Source organism: Acomys russatus, chromosome 13 (genome assembly GCF_903995435.1).
Source record: "Acomys russatus chromosome 13, mAcoRus1.1, whole genome shotgun sequence".
Classification (NCBI taxonomy): domain Eukaryota; kingdom Metazoa; phylum Chordata; class Mammalia; order Rodentia; family Muridae; genus Acomys; species Acomys russatus.
Genome location: NC_067149.1, coordinates 12979937 through 13007729, shown reverse-complemented (window position 1 = coordinate 13007729; position 27793 = coordinate 12979937). Strand labels below are relative to the sequence as shown.

General features: G+C 53.3%; 1 protein-coding gene across 1 annotated transcript in view; it reads right to left on the bottom strand.

The window, feature by feature from the left end:
• Dysf (dysferlin) overlaps positions 1–27793 on the bottom strand; it is a 205008-nt gene that overhangs the window by 66744 nt on the left and 110471 nt on the right. The window contains exons 32-36 of the mRNA XM_051154820.1: positions 18919–19012; positions 18398–18475; positions 11170–11351; positions 8384–8524; positions 6558–6587 (exon numbers count right to left, since the gene is read on the bottom strand). Of these exons, the coding sequence (XP_051010777.1) occupies positions 6558–6587; positions 8384–8524; positions 11170–11351; positions 18398–18475; positions 18919–19012 (525 nt within the window). The remainder of the gene's footprint in view (positions 1–6557; positions 6588–8383; positions 8525–11169; positions 11352–18397; positions 18476–18918; positions 19013–27793) is intronic.

Below are 27793 nucleotides of genomic sequence, written 5' to 3'. Positions count from 1 at the left end.
AGGAATCGTCCCTCCTTGACACGCCATCCTTGTGCGGTGCCCAGCCAGCACATCCATACATGGAGGTGCTGATGTTACAAAGATTAACTATGACCAAACGGGCTTAAATAAGCTCTGCAATCTTCTGACTTATTCGCCCACCGTCTTGCTTCTGAGTATGTAACAGGTATATCAGAAGGCAGTTGCCAACACGGATGACAGGAGCGTCAGGAACAGAGAAAAAGGCCAGCTTCCTCCCGCCCATGTCAAGTTTCACAGCAACTCCAGCTACCTCCTGCCCAGTGGCCCACTGACGATACCACAGCGCCCTGAGCCATGGTGGTAAGGACCTCAGGTCCAGGACCAGACAGCCCCCCCCCCCCCCCCCCCCCCCCGCCTCTAACACCAGCTCTGTTTGCTTCCTAGCTGTGTGGGCCTGGGAGGATGACTCAGCACCCGTGACTCAGGGTCCTCATAAAGACAGGGATAACACTATGCTGAACAAAGTCACTCTGAGACTTAAAGGAGAAGATGAGCAAGAGGCACCAGCTTAATAAGTGGCGACTGTAATTACGGCTGCCATTGCTGTCGGCACCATGGCTTTTACCGCTGGTGTTCCGACTGCTCTTCCAAAGGGTCACTTGAGGAGAACCGGGCTGCCCGGAGCATCTCTCAGAACAATATCGGCTTCATAACCACTCTTAAATCACCAGGACAAAGGTGGAAACCAGCTAGTTTACTCCTAGTCCACAGTAGGTGACATGCTATAGGTAGGGTTTCCATGCATACCTGCATGGGAGCTGTGCCCATGACAGAGCCCAGGACAGGTACCCACAGAAAGCCTGTGCAACCACCATAGAAGCTGGGCTGCTAACAGAACCCTGGGCCGCACTATGGCATTGGCCATGAGCTGTGGGGTGGCCTATTTTAAGGGCCAATCTTTGTGTGGCACATTCTTTAGCCTCTCAGGGCCGATGCCCAGCCATGAGAGACCTAGACCAAAAGGTGAGGGGTGGGGGAGGGGTGGCAGCAGGAAGTATTAGGTTCCAAGCTTTGACAAACAAGAAGGCAGGACAATCTTTCTCACCAAGCCAGCCACCCATTTCGTTGACAATCACCAAAGAAAACCACCAGCTGGCTGTGGGTCATGCTCCACCATCCCTTCTAGCTCCCCCCAAGCACTGTGGGGGGGGGGGGCAGTGAACTAGACTCGCCACAGTGCAGGCCACTCCCCGAGGAGGATACAGGCAGGGATGCATGTTACATGTTAGTATAGTACCGTCTGGAGGAAACCCTGCAGGAAGAAGGCGGGAGTACACAGCTGTGGAGCCAGCCAAGTGGAGGCAGAAGGGAAAGAAGCAGAGACAAGGTTAGAGGACATCCAGGGACCACTTCCTGCCCTGAGGCATTAGGCTACAGTTACTCAGCATCCCTCTCTTGGTGGCCTTCTCTGCCCAACCTGCAAGACATGGTCATGGTCCTGCCCTCCGGTACAATGCTGTGGCATGTGTACCACACCACCCAGCACGTAGCTGTGACTGTGTACCCAGTCCCCAGTGCTCTCTTGGTCCCTGACCCCATCTCACACCGCCCTTCCAGCTTTCCATATGCCCTTCCATTCCCATCTTTCCACCCCATCCATGCACAGTTCCTCTGAGTCCCCTCCCCGGTGTCTGCCCTCTGCCTTTGCATCAGCACCTCTTCCCTGGGAATTTCTCTCCTAAGTCAACAGTCACCAAGACCAAGGTCACCTGTAGATTCTCACCCCTCCCATCCCCTGTCAGCACTTGCCAGTTGAACTCAGTGTCTCTTCTAAAGCTGCCTACTTGTCCCTTCTTCCTCTCAAGGATGAGCCTCCCAGGCCACCTCCACCCCTTTGTCCCTCAGGCCTGTAAAGCTAAACTTCTTTGCCTCGTAAGCATCCTGTTGCCTGTGTCCCACCTAAGCCCGTAGCCCCCTTCCTAGCATCTTCCCACTCAGTTCATCCAAGCCTCCTAATGGCCTCTCATACTTAACTTTTCCGTGGTTACATTTTGTTTTGTTTTGTTTTGTTTGTTTGTTTGTTTGTTTGTGTTTTGGGGGGTTAGTTTTTTGTTGTTGTTTTGTTTTGTTTCTTTTTTGTCCATCGCCCCAAAACCTGCTCCCTTCAAACGTCATCTCATACATTGGCCCAAGACAACCAGTGCCACCCTTGGTCCCTCCTTCTTGCTTGATTGATCACCAAGCACTCTTTCCCTAAATCTCTGTTCTGTGTGATCTCTCGAGCACTCCGGCTCCCCCTCCCCCGCCCCTCCTCCTCCTCCTCCTCCTCCTCTCTGTCTCCTTCACTCCTTCCCATCCACATCTTTTCTTTTTCCCAGTGACCCACTCTACTGTCTCCTTGCTTCTAGTTTCGTACACATCCTCAGCTAACAAAGCCCATGACATGTGCACATGCCGTTAGGATGTCACTCAAATGGCCCTGCCCTCGAGCCACATGAAAAGCCTGAAGAGACCTGTCATCTTTCAGCTGCTGCGACTTCTCTTGCCACATGACTTTCTCCTCCAGGATTCCCCAAGAGTGACTAGCCACCTCTGGAATATTGCCCTTCTTAAATGGAGGCACTGTGTTCTCTTTAACCTCGAGACTTAGCATTCACTAGCCATTTGTATGGATACACTCTGTCCCTCTGCATCTGAACACCTCCTGCTTGGACTTAATATGCCACTTGAATCTTCCTAAGTGCCCTAAGCTTATGTTCCAGTATCTTCATGGCCCCCTATCCTCTGTCCACCCAAACCTTAGTCCCACTGAAAGACACATCAATTACCCTGCGCCATTTCTCTGTTTGTCTTTGTCTCTAGCTAACCAGCAACTCTGAATTAATACGCAGGGATGGTAAAAAGATAACTGGAGTAAGGGATGGACTAAGAGGGGATAGGATGGGCTAAGGAGTGGCTCTCCTTGTCTGCGTTGCCACCTGCTCTGCCGTCATAATCAGTTCCTCTCTGAGCCCTTGCTAGCTGGGCCCGCTCACTGCTGAGATAGTTTCCTTCACTACCTCCTAGAAGTTGGCATGGTTTTCAGGGTCTACCTCAAGCTCCCTCCCAATTTCTCCAAACACTCAGAAACTTCTTATAGCCCTGCCCTCTGACATCTATTAAGCCTAAATAACTCCTGTAACACACACACACACACACACACACACACACACACACACACACACACCTCACACAGTTCCAATGAACCTGTCTTTTGTTCATCTCACTCAGGAGGTAAAAACAAGCCTGGGCCATATTGCTAGCTCCTAAGCCTCAATTTTTTCCTGGTCCAGGCCACCTAGCAGACCCAAAGCTGGTTCTCCGGGACAGAATAGGTGTTGTGACCCTTATCAAAACAGGACAGCATATCTGCACCACCAGGAGGGAAGGGAGCAGAGCAAAGGCAACCACGGTGTCTGGGTGGCTGTCTTACAGGTGACAGGGACTGAGAAGTCCAGGCCCCAAGGACAAGCCAATACCCTCAGGGAGAGCCATATTAACCTAACTCCTATGCCTGCCCTGAATACAGAACAAAACTGGGACCACCTACCAGTGGGGTTCACAGGTGGGCATATCAATCCATCTCAGACCCAGATCTCCAGGAACAACTGAGGGACTCTTCTCACCAGTAGAAGCCACCCTTAGATTCTTCTCAGTCTACATGTCCCCATGGCCAGCTCAGCACAGACAGCTGAAGGCCCAGATACACTCTCAGACCTAGGTGACATTATGCTAAACAGATGTTCCTTTCCCGGGTAGTGCAGGTGCTGGCATGCCTCTGCAGCCAGCTGGACTGTCCTGTCCTCAGTAGCCCTCAGACCCCCACCTCACTTAAGAGGGACACATCCTAGTTCCATGGGGAGCTGCAAGCAGAGGGCAGCCAGGCAGCAGGAGGCTCCATTGTCTGTCAGCCCCACCCAGCTCATTAGGAACAACATGTTGGTCTAATTACACATCCCAGGGAAATAGTGTTTCAAATTAAGGCTTTGGGGGAGGAGAAGAGGGATTGGAGGGGGGGGGGAAGCACTGAGCTTATTTTCCTGATTGCAAAACACCAAATGTTTCCTTCTAGTGGATGCTGGGTACAGGAGTGAACCTGGGATACGTCTCAGAGTAAGCTGTACACCCTGCCACCTCTGAGATTTGGAAAGGTGTCTATCGGTGAGTAGTTGGACCACCACGCTGGCAGTATGTACGAGGAGCGTATGCTACCCTCTACAGGGACAACTATCGGTGTCCTTTGGACAGTCAAATCCTCCATCCCCTGGATAAGACTCTCTACACATGTTCCCAGATCTAAGAGCCCCGCTAGTAAGGAACCCCCAACACCTCGCCGACCACGGGTGTGCGCATGCATGTTCTCGCCAACATGCCCATGCGCATTGCATGCGCAGACTCGCCAGTTCTCAGGAAATCTAAAATTGCAGTTTCTTTGAACTCATTCCCCTTGGCAGCCTGAACTGCCTTTGTTCTCCAGACCAAAAAAAAAAAAAAAAAAGAAGAAGAAGAAGAAAAGGGGATGTGGGGGAGAGGGGGGCTCAGAAGAGGTGGGAGGGAAGATGGGCCAAGGAGGGCACAGAGGAAGGGAGAGACAAGAAGAGTGGGAAGGAGCTCAAAAAAGAAGGAGAATAAAGGCCAACAGGCACCCTCAGCTCTCCACAAGGGCTCAGGCCTTTGCACATTGTAAAGCACCCGCAAGCAAAGCACCCTGGCTTTCCCACCAGGACCTCCACAGAGCGGTTGTGTTCCCACCACAGAAAGCCTAGGAGAGGGGCCGTTGTTGCTACTGCAGTGTCCCTAAGTGCATTGTGTCTCTAACACAAGACACTGCTTTAAAACCTTCCTGCTGTGCCCTTGCTTCAAATGCTAGCTCAGTATCCTCTCTTCCAGGGACCCATCCTCTGTCCCGACCCAGAAGCCATTCACATGGGCCGCATGCCTCACTTGAAGGCCCTTCGGCATGTGGGGTTCTCGCCATAGCTCATTGCGCTAGCTGTAGGATGCTCCTGGACTTAACCACTCTGGACTCACCGCCTCTCTGTTCCTCCTGGCCTGGCTCCAGCAGGCTCCCACACCCACAGCTGTGTAAAAAGCCTCCCCACCAGTCTGCCTTCCATCACACCCCTGCAGGGCAGAACCTCCTATCACTTCCAGGGCCTGCCCTACTCTCAGGCTCCCAGGGGAGTAGACCCAAGATGCACAGGGATTGGACTGGGAGCTTGGAAGAAGCTAGTGAGGTGATAAGCAGGTGGTGAGCCACCAAAAGGAAGAAGACAGAAACCCTGTGCTGGGCCTGCAGGCTTTCTGTAGGAACAGAATAGCAGGGGAAGGACCCGCCTCAGCTCAGCCTCTGGGGAGCCTTAAAACTGAGTAAGTCCCAAGCTCTTGGCAGGAGACTGGACCTTCAGTCAGGGAAGTATGCTGAGTTCGGAGCCAAGGGTTACACTGGCACCCTCCCGGACAAGGGGCATCACAAGGTCATCTTATAGGATGGGTCACCTCCCTGGGCCTCCAACCCTTTGAACCTGCTGGGCTAACTCACAAGGATCGCTCTCCCCTGGCCCCACTGACCACAGGAGGCCTAAGCAAGGGGCCTCTCCAACTCTGGTGCTCAGCCCTTCAGGGTCTGGCCCCAAGCTGCAGAGTTTTTTGTTTTTTGTTTTTTTTTTTTTAATTTGCTTCCTGACAGCCAGGCCATAGCCGCATCCTCACCCAGAGTCCGTGCCCTTGCTATATTCCATATGACACATCCGGTCATGAAGGGTTCTGCGTCTGTCATAACGCATCCCTAGGCTGGGTCCTCTTCAGCACAGGCTGTGGGTTTTGGCTCGGTTTCTATGCTGCCTTCCAAATCGGCAGTCTCTCCGCATGGCCGCCAGAAGCAGGAGGCCGCCTGTCAGGCGCGAAGAGGGCCAGCAGCTGGCAGGCCCCCACCTCTGCCTGGGAGTGAAAGGAAGTGAGGGAATCGGGGCGGGAGGGGGGGCGCAACTACAATCCCACATCCTGATTGATCCTGTACTTCAAGTCCAAATTGCACCGAAAATGTCAAGTGGTATCCGCTCTCAGCCCAGCCCCAGGAGTCCCTGACTCCCTGGTGGAGGACATGGATGACCTTTTCCTGCTCGGTCTCTGCCCAAAGTTCCTGTTTCCCACCCATCTTCACACCACACCTAGGCCCCTCGTAGCAAAGATACGTGCCTCCCTCCTTTTTCGGTGCTTGTCAAAATCTCCTAACACCGCTTTCACCACCAGAAAGGTTCCCTGGCTACTCTGGCACCTGCCCAACATTTTATGCTTGAAAATATGCCGTCTGGTTCTCAACCAGACAAAACTTAGTATTACCATTCAAGTGATCTGTATATGTCTGGACTACTAAGAGGGCATCAAGCCTCTGGGGCTAGAATCACCCCCACAGGAGGTACCCTAGGCAGCTGTGCCTCCATTCCAAGCAAAAGGACTAAAATCCAGACCTGTCGCCCTGTGACAGGAGCTGGGAAAGCTGGTCTTTATCTCTCCCTCCGAGTCTACCACCTTGCCCATCCTTAGGTCCAACTCACCTCATCCAGAGTCCTTGAAGTTTCATGCATCTGGGATGGGCCACATCCGGGAGACAGTGGGAGAGCCGGGGGAGCAAAAGGTCTCCATTAGTAACCAGAAGCACTGGCTGGGACAGAGATGACGCCCACAGAAAGCCCTCCCACCAAGGGTGAGCACGCTGGCTACCTCACCGCACCCTCCAGGGGCTCCCATATGAAGAAGGGCCACTGGTCTGAAAGGAAGTTGGACCCTCTCCAGAAGTGACAGGAGGGAGCATCAGACAGATGCTGGGGGTGACCTGGGACCCTGAGTAGTAGCCCCAGGAGAAAGTCGGGCCTCGGGCAAAGCTGTGGAATTGTATCGTGGACTTGGGGGGCTATGGAAGGGCATCTAGAATCCCAAGACTATCAAAGCTGAGGGCCCCAGATCTGACAAGACAAAGGGCAAGACTGGCAGGAGTAGGTAGGGATAAGGCAAGCGGGTGACAAGGGCTCGTGCGGTCATAGCCATTCAGACCCTGTGGGTCCCCGCAGCCCGAGAATCTCCCTCTGAGCCTTGTCTGTAATGAAACAAGGAAGCCAATAAGCCTGAGACTCCACAGTGCCAGCAGAGGCAAGGACAGGGTCACAGGAGGTAGGCCAATGGGCCTAAGTACCATTCTGAAACTCTGAAGCTTTGTGGGTGAGAGCTGGGTGAGGTGTAGAGTGCTTGGTCTCTACCCTCGAACCTGGCCTGATTGGAAGTGGACCCAGAAGCTGGCGTTTCTAACAGTACTGGGATGCTCTCAAACCCACTTTCTGTGTCATGGCCTGCGCCCACAGTCCTCAGCCTGGCTTGCATGTTAAGGGACTGGGGCAGTATTGGAAGACCCTGAGCCTGGGTCGCACCCCCAGAGGCTGTGGCATAAATCCACCACTGTGACTTGAATGCCCAGCCTAGCTCAGAACCCCTGGGTGGAAGGCTCTGAGGTCTTTGCAGTCTGGAATCTATGATGCTCAGCCATCTCCAGGTAGGTGGTACCTGCGGTAGCCATGGTGACACTGAGTAAAATGAGGACTTCAGCCCCTGGCCACCTGCCCTGGGGCCCCACTGAGCCACCATCAGCCTGAAGGAGCTCCCTGGGCCCTCAAGTGGGCTAAGGCAAAGACCTAACAGCTCCCCTTCTAAACCTAGAAGGGTCTACAAACAGAAAGAGACTGGAGAGGAAACACCCGAACAAGACTTACCTCAAAGCCAGGGATATGATGAATGGCTGGCTAGAGTAGAGGAAAGATGGTGTTGGTCACCTGCTCATCACCCGTCCCAGACCCCTCAGTTCCACCCTGGGACAGCACCCATAGACTGTGTCAAGTAGCAGACAGGCCAGGGATCCAGGCTGTCCCAAGTTGAAAGGGCAATAGGCTGTGTCCTCCAGACACCTTGCCCAGAGCTTCCTTCCTTCGGGGCAGCTTACAATCACAGTTCATGAGCCCCTGGCAAGCCTGAGGGCAGCACTCAACACAGCCTGGTGTTTAAGACTACGGTCCTGGTTACAAGGTCCAGAGCCAGGCCAGGATCCTGCCCTTACCTGTCCCAGGCACCCATTCACTACACCTGAGGCCCCTTGCCCCAACTACATGGATTCCTGGAAACCACGACGGGAAATGACCCAGGAAGAAAATCTGCAGTCATTTTTCTACTTTCTGATGGATTGTGTCCTGACTTAAAGGTTAGAAAGGATGGACAGCGTAGATGTCAGTAAGAGAGCTGATGTCAGTTCCTATCGAGTTCAGCATGTAGACAGCCCTGCCACCCTTGGCCTGCACCCCAGCTGGGCCTCCCAGGCTTGGAGAGCAGCCAGCCTTACCTTCTCTCTCTGGATCAGCTCGAACGCTGCCAGAAGCTCGCCAGCAGGCTGGCTGCCCCTGGTCAGTGGGAACCAGGCCAGTCGGGGCATCCGTTCCAGGCTTGGCTGACAAATACAGCGACCCATGAACTCGTCAGCACCCTAGGCCAGGGTAGAAAAAAGAAGAGTCGGTGTCTTCCCCCAAACCCCTGAGAGACTGGGCCTGCATCCCACTCCCTGGACTAGAGAGGGCCCCAGAAGTTAAGGGCAGCCTCTCGTGTGGAGTGGCAAGCATTGCCCTCTTGGGGGAACTGTGAGGGTAAGATGTTAGCAGCCTCTAGCCACGGTACTAGGATGGAGATCCTGCAACAGCTGGGAAGTCCTTCTGTATTCCAACTAGTATTCCCCATGCTTTTGCTTAACCCATCCCTGAGCCCATCAGAGACCAGGAAGAAACAGGCTACCTACACTTCGCACTTCCTTTACACCCTCCTTTGACATGTCAGGGGCTCTCGTGTCATTTAACCATTTGTTTCACCCCAAATGTCTCCATTTTTCAGATGAAAAAGTGTGATCTTGCTTGCTTATCAACGTGAGTCTTACTAAAATGATATCTTTACCTCCTAAATCGTGAATCTGGATTCCTCCTCACACAGGCTGCCCACAAGACAGAGACCCCCCCCTCCCCTCAGTCGCTGAACACCCGTTCTTCCTAGCCTACCCCCATGCCCACTCCTCCTGCTCCACTGCAGCTAGCTTCTTGGCCTCACCCAGCTCTTGCTCCCACGCCTCGTGGTGGTACCCACTTCTCCCCACCTCAGTCACAGTAGACAGTCAACAGAGCCAGGCCTCAGACAGATGGTGCTGTGGGCATCCTAAGCACTTAGCCCTGGCCCCAGAGAGGAGCTGGGAGACAGCCTTGACTGTCCTCACGCTATACTGCAGGAGGGCCTCAACATCTCTCTGAGCCATCCTGGAGCGACTACCAGCTCCAGCACACGCCCCACTAGTGAGTGACAATCCAGAACCATCACTTGGGGGTAGACAGTAGCCACAGCATGGGGAAGGGTCTGTGGCTTCTCAGGGCTAGGTGTGGCCTTCTTGGCTGCTGAGTCCTGCAGAAGGGCAAGGCTGGCGGAGCAGCAGAGCTCAGCGTAATGGTGACTTTAGATGCACAAAGGGCACAGCTCCAGCTCATCCCTGGAGCCACCACAACCCCAGGATAGAGCATGGTTCTCCCTTGCCAGACAAGTGTGAGAAGGGCAACTTGGAGCAACATTTCCAGAAGATTCTTCTGGCTAGCCAGCCAGGGACATGGCAAAGAGGACCCTGCCTGAGTAGAGAATGGCAGTAAGATAGAAAGAGTTGCCATGGCTGAGTGTGGGCGAGCAGCTTGCCTTGCACCCGTAGTCCAGTGCCTCCCAGGTCCCCCTCCCCTCCTCCCACTACCCCACAAGCACCAGGACAGCACTCTTCCTTCCCCTGATGGCCCCAATGACACTAGACAGTTGTGCCCTGTCCTTGAGCTCAGCTTCCTCTTGAGTCTCCAGGTTAGACCTGCTCTGCCCACTGCCAGCATCTGTCATCATCTGTCATCATCTGAGAGGTGCCTTACACAACATCACCTTCCTCCCACCCCTGGCTGCCACACTTTCTCAGGACCTCTGACATGTCACGATGGTAACTCTTACTGGAAACGTCTTCTAACCCCTCCTCCTTGCCACCGCACCCCTGCCCAGACCTGACCTCTCTGCACAGTCTTCTTTTTCTGGCACCACATGGCCTCCCTTACTTAAAGCAGTATTCTGACCCTAACCGCCCCCCACCCAGCCCCTCTTCTTTCTCTTCATCCTCCAGCAGCCCCCCACATTGTTTTGGGATTTTTGTCTTTACCACAGCTCCCCCTGGTACTTTGCAGCACTGTCTTATACTGGAGCATAAGCCACCTTCAGGTTTGGGGGGCTTGGGGGGGTGTTGTTTTGTTTTGTTTTGTTTTTAGGCAAGGTCTCAGGTAGCCCAGGATGGCCTAAACCGTGATATGTAGCCAAAGAGGACCTTAAATTCATGATCCTCTTGCCTCTACCTCCCGAATACTGGGATTACAGGCATGGGCCACTAAGCTCAGTTTATGCAGTGCTAAGGGTGAAGGCCAGGGCTTTGTGCATACTAAGCAAGCCCCCCACCACCACCACCAGTTATGTCACATGCATAGCAGACCCTCATTACAGTTCTTAGACAGAATTTAAAATTCAATTTCTCCATGGGTACCATTGCATTTCAAGTGCTCCCCAGCCACATGAGTCCAGTGGCTCCCCTCCCAGACAGCACAGCCAGAAAGCACAGCATCACCACAAGAAATTCTGTTGGACAGCACCGTGGAAAGGCCCTGCCCTTACCACAGCGCCATATGGTACTCCAGACACTCTGTCTCACCTAGAGGCTATCTCAGCTTCCACTTCCACAGCAAACCTCAGGCAAGGGACCGCTTAACCCAGTATAGCAAGTGCTTGATTAGTAATTGTGGGGAGAAGGGACAAGGTAGAGCTAGAGAAAAGCCATACTACTGATCCACAACTCTGTACCCTTTCTGGATCTGCTCCCCTCTCTGTGTTTGATTAGCCATGTCTGCCAAGGGTCCTATCACAGGTGCCAGCCATCTATTTTCAACTCCTCTACAATCACTTCAGTGAGCAGTCTGGGGGAGGCCACCAGCCCAGGCCTTGGGGACCCAATGCTCACAGCGTAGCTCTCCCCAGGGTCCTGGAGATGGGCAACAAAGGGGCAAAGTCGCAGGTGAGCATACTCACATAGGTGTCCTGGTCGTACAGCTCCACCACAATGCTGGGTGGCTGCTCGGCGACGCTGGCTGGCTCACCGAAGATCTCAATCTCATAGAAGATAAGGGTTTGGTCCCAGGTGGGATTCAGGGTGTTCTTCACCACCACTGTCTTCTGGCTTTGGTGCAGGAAGGAGACGATGGCGTAGGGATCTGTGTGGGGCAGTGAGAATGGAGACACGACTCAGCTCGTGGTTTGGGAGTCACAGAGCCACAAGGCCAGAGCACAGGTGTGGCTGCCGTTCTGGAACACGGACATTCAGGCCAGATGCCATCTCCAAGGCCAGTCACAGCCACATGGAGATAGATGACATGGAACTTCAAACCTTCCTTTTCTCACTCCTATCTGGCCACTGGGGCAAGGCGTGCTGAAGAAAGCGGGTGCCTGAGTGGCCCGTTCATTTATCCAACAAGTATTTCCAGAGTACCTTCTGCCCGCCACACTAGGGACTAAGCATTGGGAGATGGGGACCCAACTGGCACAAAACATAAAATACCTTCGCAAACCAATGACAATTTGAGTGAAAGCATGGCAGAATAAATACAGAAGACAGGATGTATGTTCGTGGTAGATCTGGATTCTTTGGTGGGGGCGCGTGGGGGATGTAGGGCCAAGGTGTTAGGTTCTAGGGGCCTTGAGATACCATCAATAGAACATGGAGTTGTCACAGGGAGAACAGACAGGAGATGCACACGTGACAGTATGAACCAGTCATGAGGCTACTGCACTGGTGCAGAGGTGGCGTGGTCGTAGGTGGATGCACACAGTCAAGGGTTGCCAGGCACGGCATGGTGTGGGTGTGGCCCAAGATTCCTGTGCAGCCTTCCAGCCCCACCAGCCTAGGATCCAGCCAGTCATTTTCTCCGCCTTGTCCAAGGACAAGCTGGTATGACTGGAGCAGACTCTAAGATGGTGGTGTTCGAATGTGAAGGCAGCATGGCATCACCTGGGACGTTCTCACAATCCTCTTGCACATGTGATGCAGCAGAGCTGGGTAGGGTCCTTGCTTTTCTAGTGAGTTCTAGGCAATGCTGTGGGAAACGCTTGGACACCAGGGTGAGGTCTATGGGATGTATGTGCATGATTTGGAAGGGTGGCAGACTGCTTCTAGCTTCTCCCCAGAGGACATCAGTTTCAGGGTAGGGTCCCTATTCCAAACGAACGCTTAGGGCATATGAACAGGAAGCAGGCGGCTTGTGCTGGGTGTCTGAGAAGCACCAAGCACAGGTCCCTAACACAGTTGATACCTTCAGCCCCAACCCTATCCCAAATGCAAGCCCCCAGGCCAGCCCCAGCACAGCCAGTAACTTCCTGTGTGTGACCCAAGAGAGCCCCAGTGGCCTTGAAAGGCTCAGACCTATCTAAACAATCCCAGGCCAGCTTTCTGGTTATAAGGTGACCAAGAGACAAACTGAAACTCCTGCCCAGGAGATGACAGAGAAAGGGGTTGGCACCGAGTGACTGTAGAAGATGTGGGAAGGTGACGTAAGAGTGAGACTTCCATTTAGGGCAGACAGCAAGGCCCAACATTTCGACTGTCACTCAAGAGCTAGTTGTAAGAGTGAGGGCATCTACATCACAGCCAGAAAGCTCTAGGCACCTGTGGCAGAACCACACTGGCTTAGCCCATGGGCCCCAAACCTGAGCCCAGACTGCTAGCTCAGGAGCTGCCCTTAGTAGGGGAGCCATACAGGGCATCCCCTGGGGTACTGGCTTTGAACCTCTAACCTCTAACCTCTGTGGTTAGAAAAGGGCAATGGGATGCCCTCAGCAGAGAGAGAGAGACTCCCCAGGGGAGTGCCTGCCTGGCATGGGACTCCCACAGCCACGCACAGGCCCTGGCAGGCTGGCCCCAAGCCCTCTTCCTTCTGCCCCTGGCAAGGCCTGGCGGCGTCTGTGCGTTTAATGAAACCGTCTGGCTGTGATACCATCAGCTCCAAGCTCGGCAGAGAACCTCTCCCAGTTCCAGTAAGGGAAGGAGGGCGCGTTCCGATAAATAAAACCATATTAGAGAGCCAGCGAAAAAGCCTCTTTTGTTCCCACCCCCCCCCCCCACCCCCCATGCTTCCCAACGCTTTATTTTTATAAGCGTGCGGGCCCCAGACCGACCGCGTTTACACAAAGGTCACAATTGCACATTGTAGCGGCCATGCACGTTGTATTGCTGTTGGCAGCACCCCCCCACGCCAGCCTCCGAGCAAGCTGGCTCTTTCCAGCAGCTCCAGCAGCTCAGGCAATGAGCTCAGCGCTGGGGGACAGAGGGGGGGGGCAGCTCACAAACAAACTCACCCAGACCCACACACATACACCCCACCCACCCATGGGAGGGACAAGGACAACAAAAGCATTGTAAAGAACAGGCCTGGAGGCCTTGGGCCTCAGACACTGGGCTACTGTGTGCCCAGGGCCCAGCCTCCATGCCCACCCCCCCCCCCCCCCCACCCATCTCCCCATTCCCACCCCTGCAAAAGATATAAGCAGCAGCAAGGTGGCCACAGATGAACTCACAGACACATCCTCTGTCATAGATGCAAAGACCAGGGGATGGGGTGCCGGAGAGAAAGATCCAGGTCCCCAAATTCAGAGCCCAGCCAGCCTGAGGGCTGCAGGACCCAAACAGCGACAGCAACACCCACCCCTGGCGGGGGGGCATGGTTAGATGGAGCTGAGGATCACAAACTACCTTTGGGAGGCTCCAGGCATAGGCCATTTGAGGATGCCACCAGCTTACCTACAAAAGAGCCAGGGGGCACCTGTGACAGAGCCTCAGACATGAACATTTTTGTACGGGTCCGGAGCTTTGCACCAGGGTGTTAGGCTAGCCCTGTTGATTGGACCTTCCTGACACTTCAGATGGCACTGGCTTTTCCATCAACCAGCCAGAGTACCCGAGCAGAGGCTATGAGTGACAGCAGTACCCGCTCAGCCAGAGAGGGAATTGTATCCAGGCACACTAGCCTGAGATCCCAGGTGGCTGGGGCTGGCCTGGAGTCCTAGTCTAGAGTCCCATTTCCATCCCCCATTGGAAACGAAGGGGGAATATACCCCAGAAATCAAGACAATGCAAGCTCAACTATGCCATACACAGCAATATTGTTGCTACAGAACCAAAAGAAAGCCAGGTGTGATGGTGCCTGCCTGTGGCCCAGGACTGGGGAACTGAAGAAAAGAGAATCAGGAATCCAAGGTCATCTCTAGCTACGTAGTGAGTTCCAGACCATCCTGGGCAACATGAATCCCTATCACAAAATAAAATAAAATTTAAAAAATAAATTAAATTACTATTTGGGGGGGACATGATTAAAATTATCAAACTCAGTGTTGGCAAGCAGTGGGCAAAATGAGTGTTCTTTCCTACTTCTCCAACCCTTCAGAGAACCCCTGGGCAGGATGCCCTGAAAACGTGGAACGTTTTCCTCCTCGCATTCCTGGGCATCATCCAAATTAGCCAAAGACTCCAAAGGCGTCATGACCGTGGCTCTGTGGTAACACATCCCTCATTCAGTACTCATGTACTGACATGCTACTGCGAGGTAGGGTAGCCCGGTACCTGGGATACAGAGATGAAGGCAGCACCAACCAACCACACTCTTGAATCATGTGACTCCTGGGTGAGGATGGTTACCACCCAAGGCAAGAGACAAAGTGACACCAGTAAGAAGGGAACATCCAAGTGTTAGGGCCTGTGTTGCCTGGTTGCACCCAGGCAACTGACCTGGGTGACAGGAAGAGGCCAGGATGCTGCAGTGGGGGATGGGAAGGGGGAAGATAGCATAGGGTCCTGGGCTGGTGCTGAGAAATCTGGCTTGAGTCCCACCCAACTCTCTCACTCCCCAGTTCTTGGGAAGGCATTGAGGAGTGCTGGAACAAGTTAGACAGCTTCCGCTATACCTCCCTACACCTCTAAGCTGCTGTGCATCATAAAGCCAGGGTCCTTTTCCCAGTCACTTTCCCAGGAACCCTTTCTAAGTGAAGCATTTCACAAGCTTCCCGAGGCAATCTGGAAAATCCCTTCCCCTGTCTGCCAGGTGGATGCCCCCCCCCCCCCCTACCCACCCCCACCCCCGCCCCTCCAGAGCCAACCTGAACAAAGAGCCTGAGTTAGAAGAGGGAGGGGCCAAGCGGCATCAGAAGCCCAAGAGCAGAAAGGCCCCAGTGACACCCAAATCTAGAGGTCACAACAGTATGGATGAGCTGGGGTTCGACAGACCCCACTGTGGCCTGCCCTAGCAAGACTATCTCAGAACCATAGTGCTTCTGCGTCTCTAGGCCACAGGCCAGCAGAGGACTGCTGACCTCATAAGTAGATTCCCTCACTTCATAGGCCACTAAATCATGTAGCATCAGGCCTATCGGCCATCTCTCTTTAACTGGGCTACACCTTTAGGCCCACTGACCTGTGAGCCCCCCAAAGAGTCTATATAATAAACATATCTGGGCTCCTGGAATGCTGTAAGACAACACTTCCTGAAGACCCTCCGTATGGAGTGGCATTCGATAGCAGAGCCATGGCTCCACCCAACGCAGAAGCTGCAAAGCAGACAGCGTCTACCTTCAATAGCATCGCTGCACACAGAACTAGGAACATGTGGGTTTGGACTGTGTTGGGAGGTGACAAGATGCTGTCACTTTGAAGGGTCGGGCAAGATGGAGCCAGGGACAGAGCTGCTGGCAAGTGATGTCTCAGTCCCTTGGAGTCACGGCTTTCAGCTCAGAGCAAAGCCCGTCCCGATATCAGAGGTCAACCGGGATGAGATGTATCTTATAGTCTGACTGCCTGATCTCTCCTGCACACACTCAGCTCATGCACACACTGCAGACACCTTCCATGGGTCTAGAGAGCAGATGTGGTCACAAGAGGTATACCACTGAGGTATAGCCCTAACTCAGGCCATATGAACAGCAGCATCCCACAAGCGTCTCTTCCAAATTCCGCATTCACAGGTATTGGTGGGGACACGGTGGGAAGCGGAGGACTGCTTGGCTCTGGACAGCGGTAGGCAGCTGGAAGATGCTCCCAGCAGTAGCAGTCACAGCTGGACCCTCCCCTGGCCTCAGACAATCTGCCTTCAAACACCAGTTTCCTCAGAAACGCCAGCCAGTGGCTAGGCACAGCGTCGAGCAGCCAGCCAGCCCAGGGTCAGTTCCCGGGGAGAAATCGCTTTGGTTTAGGGTTTGGGAGTGAAAATAAACACTCTGAGTTTTATAGGTTCCCCCGTGTTGGCTGCTGTTTTCCTTTCCAGCTGCTGCTCAATCAGGCCTTTCATTCAGAAGCCCACGGCCTCTGAGGAAGCCCTGGGCAGTGCCCTCAAAGCTCAAGGGACGTTAATCTGGGTGGAAAGTATGACGTCTCCCAGACCAGTGCCTGCTGACCTTGCTGCACAGTCCACATGTTGAGCTCTGGTTGCCCCAGGCTACAACCCCAGGGAAGCCTCTGCCCTTTAGGGCCCTTAACCAGCTCAGTTCACAGAGGACAGGCAGCCTTCTACCCTCACCCACAAACCCCTGCTAAAAGGAAAGAGGCTGGGCTGGGAATACATCCATTTCTACTTCTCTCAGGGTCTGTTCCAATGTCAGAGTCCTAGATGCAGCCATTGTAAGTGTCCAACTCCTCCCAAGCCTGTCAGTGTCACTGTGCCAAGGGTTCACTCAGGACCCAGCCCCAAAACCCAGAAGGGAAGCACTCCGGCCATGGGTGCTTAGCTGAGTGGGGCTGAAGAGCAGGTCATTGAGAGCACAGGACTTAAGCATGAACTACAGCTGCTGATAAGAATGAAAGGGACCTTGGGCTTGGAAGGATGGACACGTGGCTATAAGCTGTGCGGTCACTCTGTCACCAGACGGCCACTCTCATGGAACCCAATCCTCCTTAGCCATGGGTAGGCACTATCAGGGCAACAGCCTTGGACTTACTTCCAACTCTGTCACCTGTTAGCAATGTCAACTCATGCAATTTAGGGAAGCCACCTGGGTCTCCATTTCTTCGCCTGTAAACTAAGGAGATGGGACACCTAGCTGCGTAGGTACACAGTGGTGCTCAGTAAATGCCTATTCCTTAGATGTCCAGTGCTGAAGGTTCAGAGGGGGAAACAAGGCACCTCTCTGAGTGAATCCCCCCGCCCCAGCTGATGGGAGGACTATAGACGACATACCACAGGTGAGCCACACAGTGGATAAGGGCTCAGAGAAATGTCTAGAGTGTCGAGCGCTGGGGGAGGAGGGACTGGCTCAGTTTGGGAAGTCAGAGGACCTGTGATCTGGGTCTTGAAGTTGAAATTGAGAAAGAAACGCATCCTAGGCTGGGAGAACATTAAATGCAAAGGCCAGGCACAGGCAGGAGGCTTGCAGTTGTGGCTCAAAGCTGGCGGGGGCGGGGCTCGTGGGTGAAGGGTGCGAGTGGAGATGAGGAACCAGTAAGACCACAGGCCCCACATCCCAAAGGTTTGTCTGGCAGGGCAAATGTGGCAGGTCCGTCTGCTAGGGTCTATGCTTCAAAACGAGTAAGACGTCTGGGTATGTTTGGGGCAGTGTGGAAGGGAACCAAGAGGGCAGGGAAGTGGGTAAGAACAAGCCAGATCAGTGTGCTGCTGAAGGCAAAAATGCATGGAGCTGGGTAGCCAAGTCTTCCATAAAAGACCCCAGGCCAGGCAGGCAATGCAAGAGCTGGATCTAGAGAGCCGGGCGTGGTGGCACACACCTATATTCCCAGCAATCGGGAGGCAGAGGCAGGTGGATCGCTGTGAGTTCGAGGCCAGCCTGGTCTACAAAGCGAGTCCAGGACAGCCAAGGCTACACAGAGAAACCTTGCCTCAAGTAACAAAAAAAAAAAAAAGAACTGGGTCTCAGAGTGTGAGAGCCTGGGAGCTAGGTGTAGGAGGAGTCAGGCCTCAAGAAGCTGGGTCTGGAAGGGTAGGGGACTAAAGACGCTGAGTCTGCACAGAGTGACCTGCACAGAGAGAGAAGGACATCTCTAGGGATCCAACAAAGAACAGCCCCTGAGAAGGAAGGGACTGTCAGGCAAGCCAAATTCTGCTAAGATCTCCCAGGAGGGGCAGCTTCTCTGAGACCAGGAGACATCAGCACCTGGAAAGAGTATCCAGCACTCACAGAAAACAGCCCCTCAAGGATCCTGCTAGCCACAGCACATACTTTCCACCCTCCCACTGGAAGTCCTGGAGTCTCCCCTTTTCCCACCTACCAGAGAAGGAGTCCTTGTCCATGGCTGGCAGGTCTCGGGCCTGATACAGGTAGCAACGCAGATGGTAGCGGTTTCCATCTTCACTCAGGAGGAAACAAAGATGTCATGTGATGAATAGGGTTGCTAAGGGCTACAGGAAGAGGAGGGTCTGCCCCAGGACAGGCAGTAGACTCTGGGAACAGCCATCATGCAGAAGTGAGCCTCTTCCAGTCAGGACAGACCCTAGCTCAGAGGTAGCAGCTTGCATCCTTTGAGCCTATTCAACCCCAGGGAAAGAGACAGGAGAGCAAGACCAAACTTATGCTGACAAGAACGTGAATACGCACATCCCATCCCCAACACACGGCACATGGATACGAACGCCCACATGTGCATGGGCACACACACAGAAAGGCCCGACTGGCCTGGAAGCAGACACAATCTGATCAACAGAGCCTCAACATACACACTCCTGACTGTAAAACTCCACTCCAAGTATGAGGCCATGCACACACAATCAGATGCCACTGAGTGTCACTTACAGTCAAAGATGCAGGAGATTGTGGGTCTGTTAACGCCAAAGCTCAGGGTAGAAACAGACATGGAATCATCACTTTTGTCGTCCACCATGCCGCCCTGGGGACACAAATCTTATCAGGGCACAGAGGAAAACTGACCCTGGATCCCTGGGTGCTGATCCTCAGACTCTGGACAGACACCTCCAAGCCAGAGCCAGCTGTGAATCTTACACCTGAGGGTCAGTCCTTCCCCCTCAGACCCGGTGATCCACCCCATCTCTCCCACTTGACACCAAGGCTTGCTGCCCTTAACCCAGCCCTGGGCTTCAGGCAAGCCATGCTCCTTGCAGCTGCCCCTTGACCATTCTTTTTTTTTTTTTTTTTTTTAGATTTATTTATTATTTATATAGTAGAGGGCACCAGATCTCATTACAGATGGTTGTGAGCCACCATGTGGTTGCTGGGAATTGAACTCAGGACCTTTGGAAGAACAGCCAGTGCTCTTAACCTCTGAGCCATCTCTCCAGCCTGCCCTTCACCATTCTTAAGACTAGGTCTTGCCTTGTTCTGTCCTTACAAAGAGACCACACCACATGTGTCCCTTGGCTGTGCACCAAGGTCCTGCTGCAGCTGCTTGGGCTCTGACTCCCCACCACAGGGCACCTCCCCTAAAGACAGGGAGAGGAACACAGGGCATGCCTCCACTCCATTTGGCCACCGTTTCAACGTGGCTCTAAAGCTGAATCACTTGAGTTTGGGTGCTTCCTGTCACTAACTGTCCCTGTGACCACAGACAAGTTCCTTAAGTACTCTGAATCAATTTTTTTGTATACCAGAGATAACTATACAGTGCCCAGCTCAGAGAGTTGTTATGCCCGCTAGAGGTAGATGGGTACTGGTACTTCTTAGATCACTGCCTGGCACACAGTACGTGCTCAAAGAATGTTAGCAATCCTGATCTTAAGGGAGCAAGGCACGGACTGAGAGGATGTACACCAAGACTATTCACTGTGTAGCTAGGCTGGTGGGAGGTGTTCTGAGGTATTCTCCCATTTCTTCAGAATCACTCCAGGAGTGGCGAGGGACATGACTTACGTGGTAAAGTGCCTGCCTCACACTCATGAAGATGTGAGTTTGATAATCAAAGCCCAGGTAAAAATGCCAGATGTGGTAGCCCACATCTGTAATCCCAATGCTAGGGAAGGGGAGACTGGCAGCCTATCCTAATTGCAAGCCCTAGGCCAAGGAGAAACTGTCTTTAAAAAAAAAAAAAAGGTGGCTTGTGAGGACCTCCACCCCTGAGGTTGATTTCCAGACTACACACACACACACACACACACACACACACACACACACACACACACACACACACACACATATCACTCCGTAACACATACCACTCCCACACATAACACATTCACATGTAAACACATTAAGAAAGTTATTCCAGCTGGACATGATGTCACACTTTTAGCATTTGGAAGGCAGAGGCAGATGGATCTCTATGCGATCAAGGCCAACTTGTTCTACCTAGTGAGTTTTTGCCTAGCCAGGGCTACACTGTGGGACTTTATCTCAACAAAAAAAAAATGTTTTTTAATTATTACAGGAAGCTGGACACATGGATATTTCAGTAAGGACCCAGTTTTCCCTAGACAAACAGCAAGTGCCTTCTTGGTGCCTTTGAGAAGTGTATCCTATTGGTGTTTGTGCCATCTCTCTGAGTCTACGCCTCTGCCTCTCTCCCTCTCCATCTCCCTGTCCCTGTCCTCCTCCCCCTCTCCCTTCCCCCTCTCTCTCTCTCTAGACACACACACACACACACACACACACACACACACACACACACACCTTGATACCCCTGCCACTGCTTTAGTAGGAGCAGGGAGCAGGCCTTTCTGGGGATGTCCAGTACAGGACTCCAGGCCCTTGGCCTCAGCCCAGCCATACACAGGTATCTTACAAGCAGGCAGAGTACTGGGTTGAGCACATGCAAGAAAGTTGCCCACCTCACAGGACCCACAATGCATCACTGCTTGCTGAGGCTACCAGGACACACACACATTTTGTACCTCCCTTCACAGTGCCTCCCTCTGAGCCTCTGACAGCATTTTCTGGGTCCATATGAAAGCACTGGGGCTGCAGTGTGAAGTTGGAAGAGGTATCACTTCCCTGGGGTTTACATGGGGGCTGGACCAGGTATTCCAGTCATGGCTTAGGAACTATTAGAACTCTTGGAATGTCTTATATGGGGCCTGGGTTCCCTGGCATGTCCTGCCTCCCAAAGAGGGCCCAGCTACCCCGTGTAATCCACAGGGTCCTCCAGGCATCCCCATCTGATCTAGGACCAGTGTGGTCTGACCTTTCGCCTTTTCATGTCTCAGGGTTTGGAGAGGGATTGCTAGGGGAAAGCACTCGGGGAGGCAGAGCAGAGACACTCCTAGAGCCAGGCAGAGAGCCAACCCAGAGCCTAGCCTGGCTCTGACTCACCTGCTGGGCACACACACACACACACACACACACACACACACAGAGAGAGAGAGAGAGAGAGAGAGAGAGAGACAGACAGACAGACACACACACAGAGACAGACAGACAGAGGCAGACAGATGGACACAGAGACAGAGACAGACAGACAGACAGACAGAGACAGACAGATGGACAGATGGATGGACAGACGAGGTCAATGTCTTTATAGCCCTGGGCCACTGACCCTCCCATGGTGTCTGAACATCACCATAAACAGGTCTCCATCAATGTCTCAGAGGAGAGAGGAAGCTGCCCTCCCTCCTGAATTTCTATAGGCACTGAATTGGGGCTTTAGGGTGGTGACACCCTAACATCAGCACCCCACCCATGTTCAAATAGCAGGGACACACCGGGACCCCTTTCTTACCCCAGAGATATCACTCAAGGAGACATCATCACCTCTCAAAGGGATCAGGGACATCCACTCCGAAATATACCCTCACACACCCTAAGGGAACTCAGGGGCCTCTTACGGCTTTGCTCCTTTCCATGGCATGGGTGTGTGGCATGCTGGTTAATATACCAGATATTCTGATCGTGGCCAGCATGGGCTCCAGAAGGGTGCGGCCGTGACCAGGCACCTCCTGCAGTACTAGGTACAACGAGGCACTAGGAGCATTCACTGAGCCAGTGTATCTAACCTAAGACAAGGCCCACCCTCCCTGAAAGGACCCTCCTCCTGAGGGAAAACTAGAACTGAAGCAATTCTCAGAGCTAAGCTGAGGGAAGGAGCCCAGAGAGACGCCAACTAAGTCAGCTTGAGAAAGGGGGCATAGCAACGCTGGCACCAGTCAGACAACAAGCAACTGCCTGCCTTCACCATCATCACTGTATAGTACCCAAATCCAGGGACCATCTCCAGAGCTGGACCCCTGAAACTTTCAAGTCAGAAGACAGAAACCAGGGTTCACACAAAGGAAGAAGAACTCTCAGCGTGTGCAAAATAAAGTCTGCAGTGGGCTGCCGCAGGGCAAAGGTCCGTGTTCTAGGTGGTGACGCTCACTGAGGACCATGCCCAGGCTACACACAGCTACAGTGAGGCAGGAGGGCAAGCTCTGTGGATTGTGGAAAGGCAGCTGGCATGGCCAAGGGTGAGTTCCTGAGACCCTGGTTCTCACCTGTGAGACATGCAGGTGTTTAACTTTGGTCTTGTGAGCACTCCACATTGAGACATCTCCAGTGGTGAGGCCTCTGGTACCCCAAGCATGTTTGAAGCAGCCCTAGTGATTTAGCTAGATATCAATAACACCCCACTTAGTTACGGCTGCCAACATGTCTCCAGGAACCGTCAGATGTCACCGAAGGGAGGGGCAGTACCCCTCATTTAGAAACATTAGCAGACAATTAAACCAGATGACATGCCCATAGCCCTTAGTAGGTACCTGGCATTCAGTGTGTCTATTTAATCGTGTCACTTCTCCAGTCCTGGGTTAAGCAATTCCTCACCCCAAACCTCCACTTCCTCCCCTCTAGTTTTCTTAAATGTCTTGCGCCTGCTTTCCTCTGTCCGACACAGGGCCTTTGCACTGGCTGCCCTTGCCACTCTGCACATCCTCTCTGATCATTGTGGAGCAGGGGTGCTCTTTTGGCTACTGGCTTTCAGAAGCTCCCGACCTTGCCAGTTTGTCTTCTGAAGGGAAGCAGGAAAGGCATGCATGGCCTTTTATCACACATCCTCAGCCTTGTATCTGGCCTAGAGCTGGCTCCAGGGAAGGAAACCCCCATCGGTGCCCTTGCCTTGGGCAATATGGGCAGTTCAGGGACCAAAGACCCTAAGCAGGAGGTAGTTAACTGTGTGAGTGCTCCCCTCATCTCAGGAGGCCAGGGTCAGACTCTGCCAAAGGAGGAAACCCCAGGCCGTCTTTGTAACCAACAGGCTGCTCTGTGTGTTGAAAGGGCAGAGGGGGACTTTTGGAGCCTCCCTTTTGGGAAGGCTCCCTGTGATAGGAAATGGAATGACCAGGGGTTCGGGGGCAGGGGGGGGTTGGCTGCAGGAAAGAAGGGCTGAGGTGGCAGGTGGAAAAAACTGGGGTGGGGGTGCCTAGTGGAGTTCTGTAGTCACTCTGGCTTCATAGTATGCCACCACTGGGGTCTCTGCCCATGCGCCCCTCACACCCGCTCCTGCCCAGCCCTACTGGCCTAGGGCATTGGGTTTCCCACAGTCACATTCTTCACTCCATAGCTCATGCGGAGACTCCAAGGCTGGGGCTGGCAGCCATGCCGTCTGTGGCCACACACTGTGTCCTAGGGCAAGCTGTGTATGGGATCCTGTGCCTCCCTCTGGGTGCAGGGGAGGGGAGGGGGGGAGGCTGGGCAGCCTCCAACCCACTGCTGCCCGGCAGGAGGCCATGGATCCCTGAAGGAGCCTGAGGCAGTAAGGAAGAGAAACTGGGCCTCAGCGATGCTATGAAGTGCCCCCAAATACCTCCCGAGATGAAGCCAAGTCTAGCTTCATCTGGCCAGGCCTGACCTCTATCTAATTCCTTCAACCAAAAGGAGATGGGCAGGTTCTGGGGAGATATGTCTTACAAAAAGGACACCCCCCCCCCCATTATCCAGATGAGATTGGGACCTAGAAAAGGCCCAACTGCATGTTTAAGGTTCCTTCTGAGCTACATACCACCCACCAGGAAGATTGCTCCAGCCTCAAAGGGGAGCCCTGAGTGACCCATAGCCCGGAGGACTCTGTCCGCATCCATGTCGGCAGGTGGGAGGGAAAAAGTATGGAGAGCTAGAAGTGGGCAGAACTTAGAAGGCTAGGGGCAGTGCCTCCCAGCGGGGGAGGAGTCAGCAAGGCCTCAGAGGTATCTTGGGACCATCGAAGAGGCCCCAGGAACCTTCCCTGATCCAAGCAGAGAGATGCAGCCCAGCACCAGTGGCTGCCCTCTTTCTCCTCCCAGGGAGGACCACTCCCACCACAGGACAGGAAGCCAGAGCAGGGAAGGACCCTACTAGCAGGAACAAAGCATCACCCATTCCTCCTCCTCCTCTTCCTCCTCCTCCTCCTCCTCTATTCATGTGAATAGGACCAGAGAGCCCAGGGTGGCAAGCGCTAGAGCTGTTCCACAGCCCACAGAGTCAGTTGTAGACGCAGGGCTCTCAAGGTAGTGGTTAGACAAAGGGGAAAGTGTCTACATTTATGACTTAAGAAATTATATTTCAAGACAGAGGTGGTGGCGCATGCCTGTAGCCCTGGCACTTGGGAGTCTGAGGCATGAGCGAGCAGGAGTTCTAGGGCAGCCTTGAGTTACAGTGTAGGTTTTCAGTCAGTGTGGGTTATCATGAGACTCTGTGTTAAAAAGCTTTAAAAATAAATAAATAAATAAATAAATAACAAAAAGAAAAGAAAGAAAGGAAGGAAGGAAGGAAGGAAGGAAGGAAGGAAGGAAGGAAAAGTCCACACACATCTGAGAATTGTCCCGCAGAAAGCACGTGCTCCAAGCCTGAACTGGGGACACAGGTTTGGCCTTCTCTGGAAAGCTGGCAGTTGAGCACTGGCCAGCACAACCCTCAGATGACCCTCCAAATCTTCACTGTCTTCCCTCTCTCTTCATCAGCAGCTTTGTAGGGACATCAGAACAACATGGTGACGGACAGTTGTCCCTGGTTCCCATCTAAAGGCAGTCCAGCTGAAACAAGTTCTCTTCACACTGGGCTCCTAACGGAGCCTGCCTCCTGGGGCTGGTTAGACGACGTCATCTATAAACAGTGTCAGTGGCCACAGGCGCCTTGTGGTGCGTGTCCTAGGGCAGGACATGTGGGACATCCACGAGCAGCCAGGGAGGCCACACCTTTCCCACTGTGGCCTCTACAGGATCTAATCACAGATGTAATCAATGGCCCTCAGGACACAATATGGTGACAGGCCATTCAGAAGTGACTTTGGCTGGGTGCCAAGAGAGGTTTACTTGCCAAAAGAGGCCACCAGAGCCACAGCGTGTCAACCCTGCCGTGTGAAGGGAGATTAATGTTTTGCTCTGTCATTATCTTCCCCATGCGATGGGTGAGAAATCCCAGACTCGGAGAGGTTTGTCTCTTCCCTGCACTCAAACCGTGGATTACCTAAAAAGACAAGGGTCTCTCTTCCAGCAGTTCAGAGCCACCTAAAGCAAAGTTCTGGAGTGACTTACAGAGGGCTAAGTGCCAGGTTAGGGCCAGAAGTCACACCCAGGACCCAGGGCACTGTCCCGACTGCCACCACTTACCCAGAAGCCCCACACAAGACGGCAGGCCAGGCCAAGGCATGAAAACTCTTTAAAAGCAGGAGTGGACTGGAGACCTCCCTTCCCCATCAGGTCTTAAGTAGAGTAGCAGGCAAGGGTGCAACCCCATTCAATTTGCAGCTGGAACCAGAATTTGGAACCATCAGCGGCTAAAGTCTTTACTGAAGCCTTTGCCTGAGTGCCCCGTGTTGCTGGGAGGGCACCAGGGAACCTGGAGAGAGCACAGAGCCACGTGTGGGCTGGTTCAGGGTGAGTATCCTCCCAAGCGCTCCCTCCATGCACATAAGCAGGGCAGGTTTGTTCCTGTGCCAGCTGCCTCAAGAATTTTCAACAAGTCTGTCCCACTTTGCCTGGACGTGCCCGGATTCTTCACATCTGTTTTCTTAGAATGACTGCTAATAATGTCCCAGGACGGATTTTTTTTTAAAAGGATGGGGGATAGAGAAACATTGACCCTCATGTGTGACATACTCAAGGGCTCCAACTGTGCAGGCACACACACTCGGGGACTCGACATCCTAAAACTCAGGTCGGAGCAAGACAGATACAGGACCCATACATTTAGGGGACTTAAGCGAACTGTCCTCTCCGAGCAGGGAAACAGGAGGGATGGGGAGGCCTCTGTGTGAATGGGGTACAAGCCCTGAAGCTCCAGTCAGCACAATGCCACGTAGGAAACAAGTGCTTGATCCAGATGGTCAGGAGCCCATAGGATCTGGAGATGGGGCTCGGTACGCAGAGAGCCTGGCTGGAATGCACAAGGCCCTGGGTTCAGTAGGCAGCACTGTATAAAACCTTAAAGGGTGGTGCACACCTGTCATCCCAGCATTGAGGAGGAGGGGAAGATTGAAAGTTCAAGGTCAACCTAGGCTACATAGTGAGATCAGGGCCAGTCTGGGATACATAAAACCGTACCTCAAGAAAGAAACCTGGAGACTGATACACAGAGTGGTCCTCCAATAAGTCAGTCACACCCCAGCCATAGCTATTCAGAAGGCAAATCTCTGTAGGATGCCTCACTCAAGGGGGACAGATCTGGGAAATGGGCTGGAATACCAGACACACAGCATGGCTTCATCCAGGTCCAGAGATGGCCCCACCCTGGCCAAGCCCCGTGGAACCTCATTTCCAGCCAGCTCAAGTCTTGAGTTACTTCACACTGGCACTGGCCTTTCCTTAACCCCCTTCCCAGCCCCCTTCCAACTCATAAATGCCCTTCCCTGCCAATGGCCCAGGGTGGTGACACCTGTCTCTAAGGGTTCTCACGACTTTGGTCTATGCCGACCTACTGCAGGCTTCCTGGGGGGTGGGGGTGGGCATGGGGGGGTTGCCTCCCTGAGTGGAGAGATGGATTTATCACACTGGCTGCCCCAGGAACTGTGATGCCTGTCTGAAATACAGGGAGCAAGGATAACTAAGGATGCTAGCCACGTGCCAGGCTCCTGACACTTCAGATCTTTTCTCCCTAGGACCACCCCAAAGAGCCCTGGGTGGGGCAGGAGAGATATACACTCTGCCCTAGTGAAAGCAAAGGGGGAAGTAGCAGTTGGGGGGCCTGGCCAAGAATCAGAAAATGCCTGAGAAGAGAACAGAGGACAACTGTCTACCCTAGGGGAGATTCTAGGACAGATACAGTAACAGTAGCTGTAATGACATCAGTACCCCATAGCTGCACCACACAGTGTGACAGGAACTGCGCCTTCTTATTCTGGCTGCTTTAGAAAAGATATTAAAGGTGATAGGAGCTGGGTTCACAGCCCCAGTCTGCCCCAGCTGTAAAATGGGCTAATGGCAGCATACAGGACAACATGGAAACCTACCTACCTAATTCATGATACGTGGTTACCCAAGATTTAGTAATTCTTTCTTGGAGACTTGGATGCCCTAGAGGAGCAGATGATGCCAGGGGCCTGACACCAGAATTTAACCATCACACAGACACAAGGGTCAGGCCTGCCAAAGGGCAGGAGTACATTCACAGAGAAAGACAGAGACAGAGGCAGAGGCAGAGGCAGGGACAGGGACAGGGACAGGGAAACAGAGAGATGCATCCAGTGTCCCAAGGCTCCTGCAGATGCAAGGCTCACATGCACCTTTGAATATGGAAGTCTTTCTCAGCTCTAGAAGGTACCAAGGCCACCAGCACA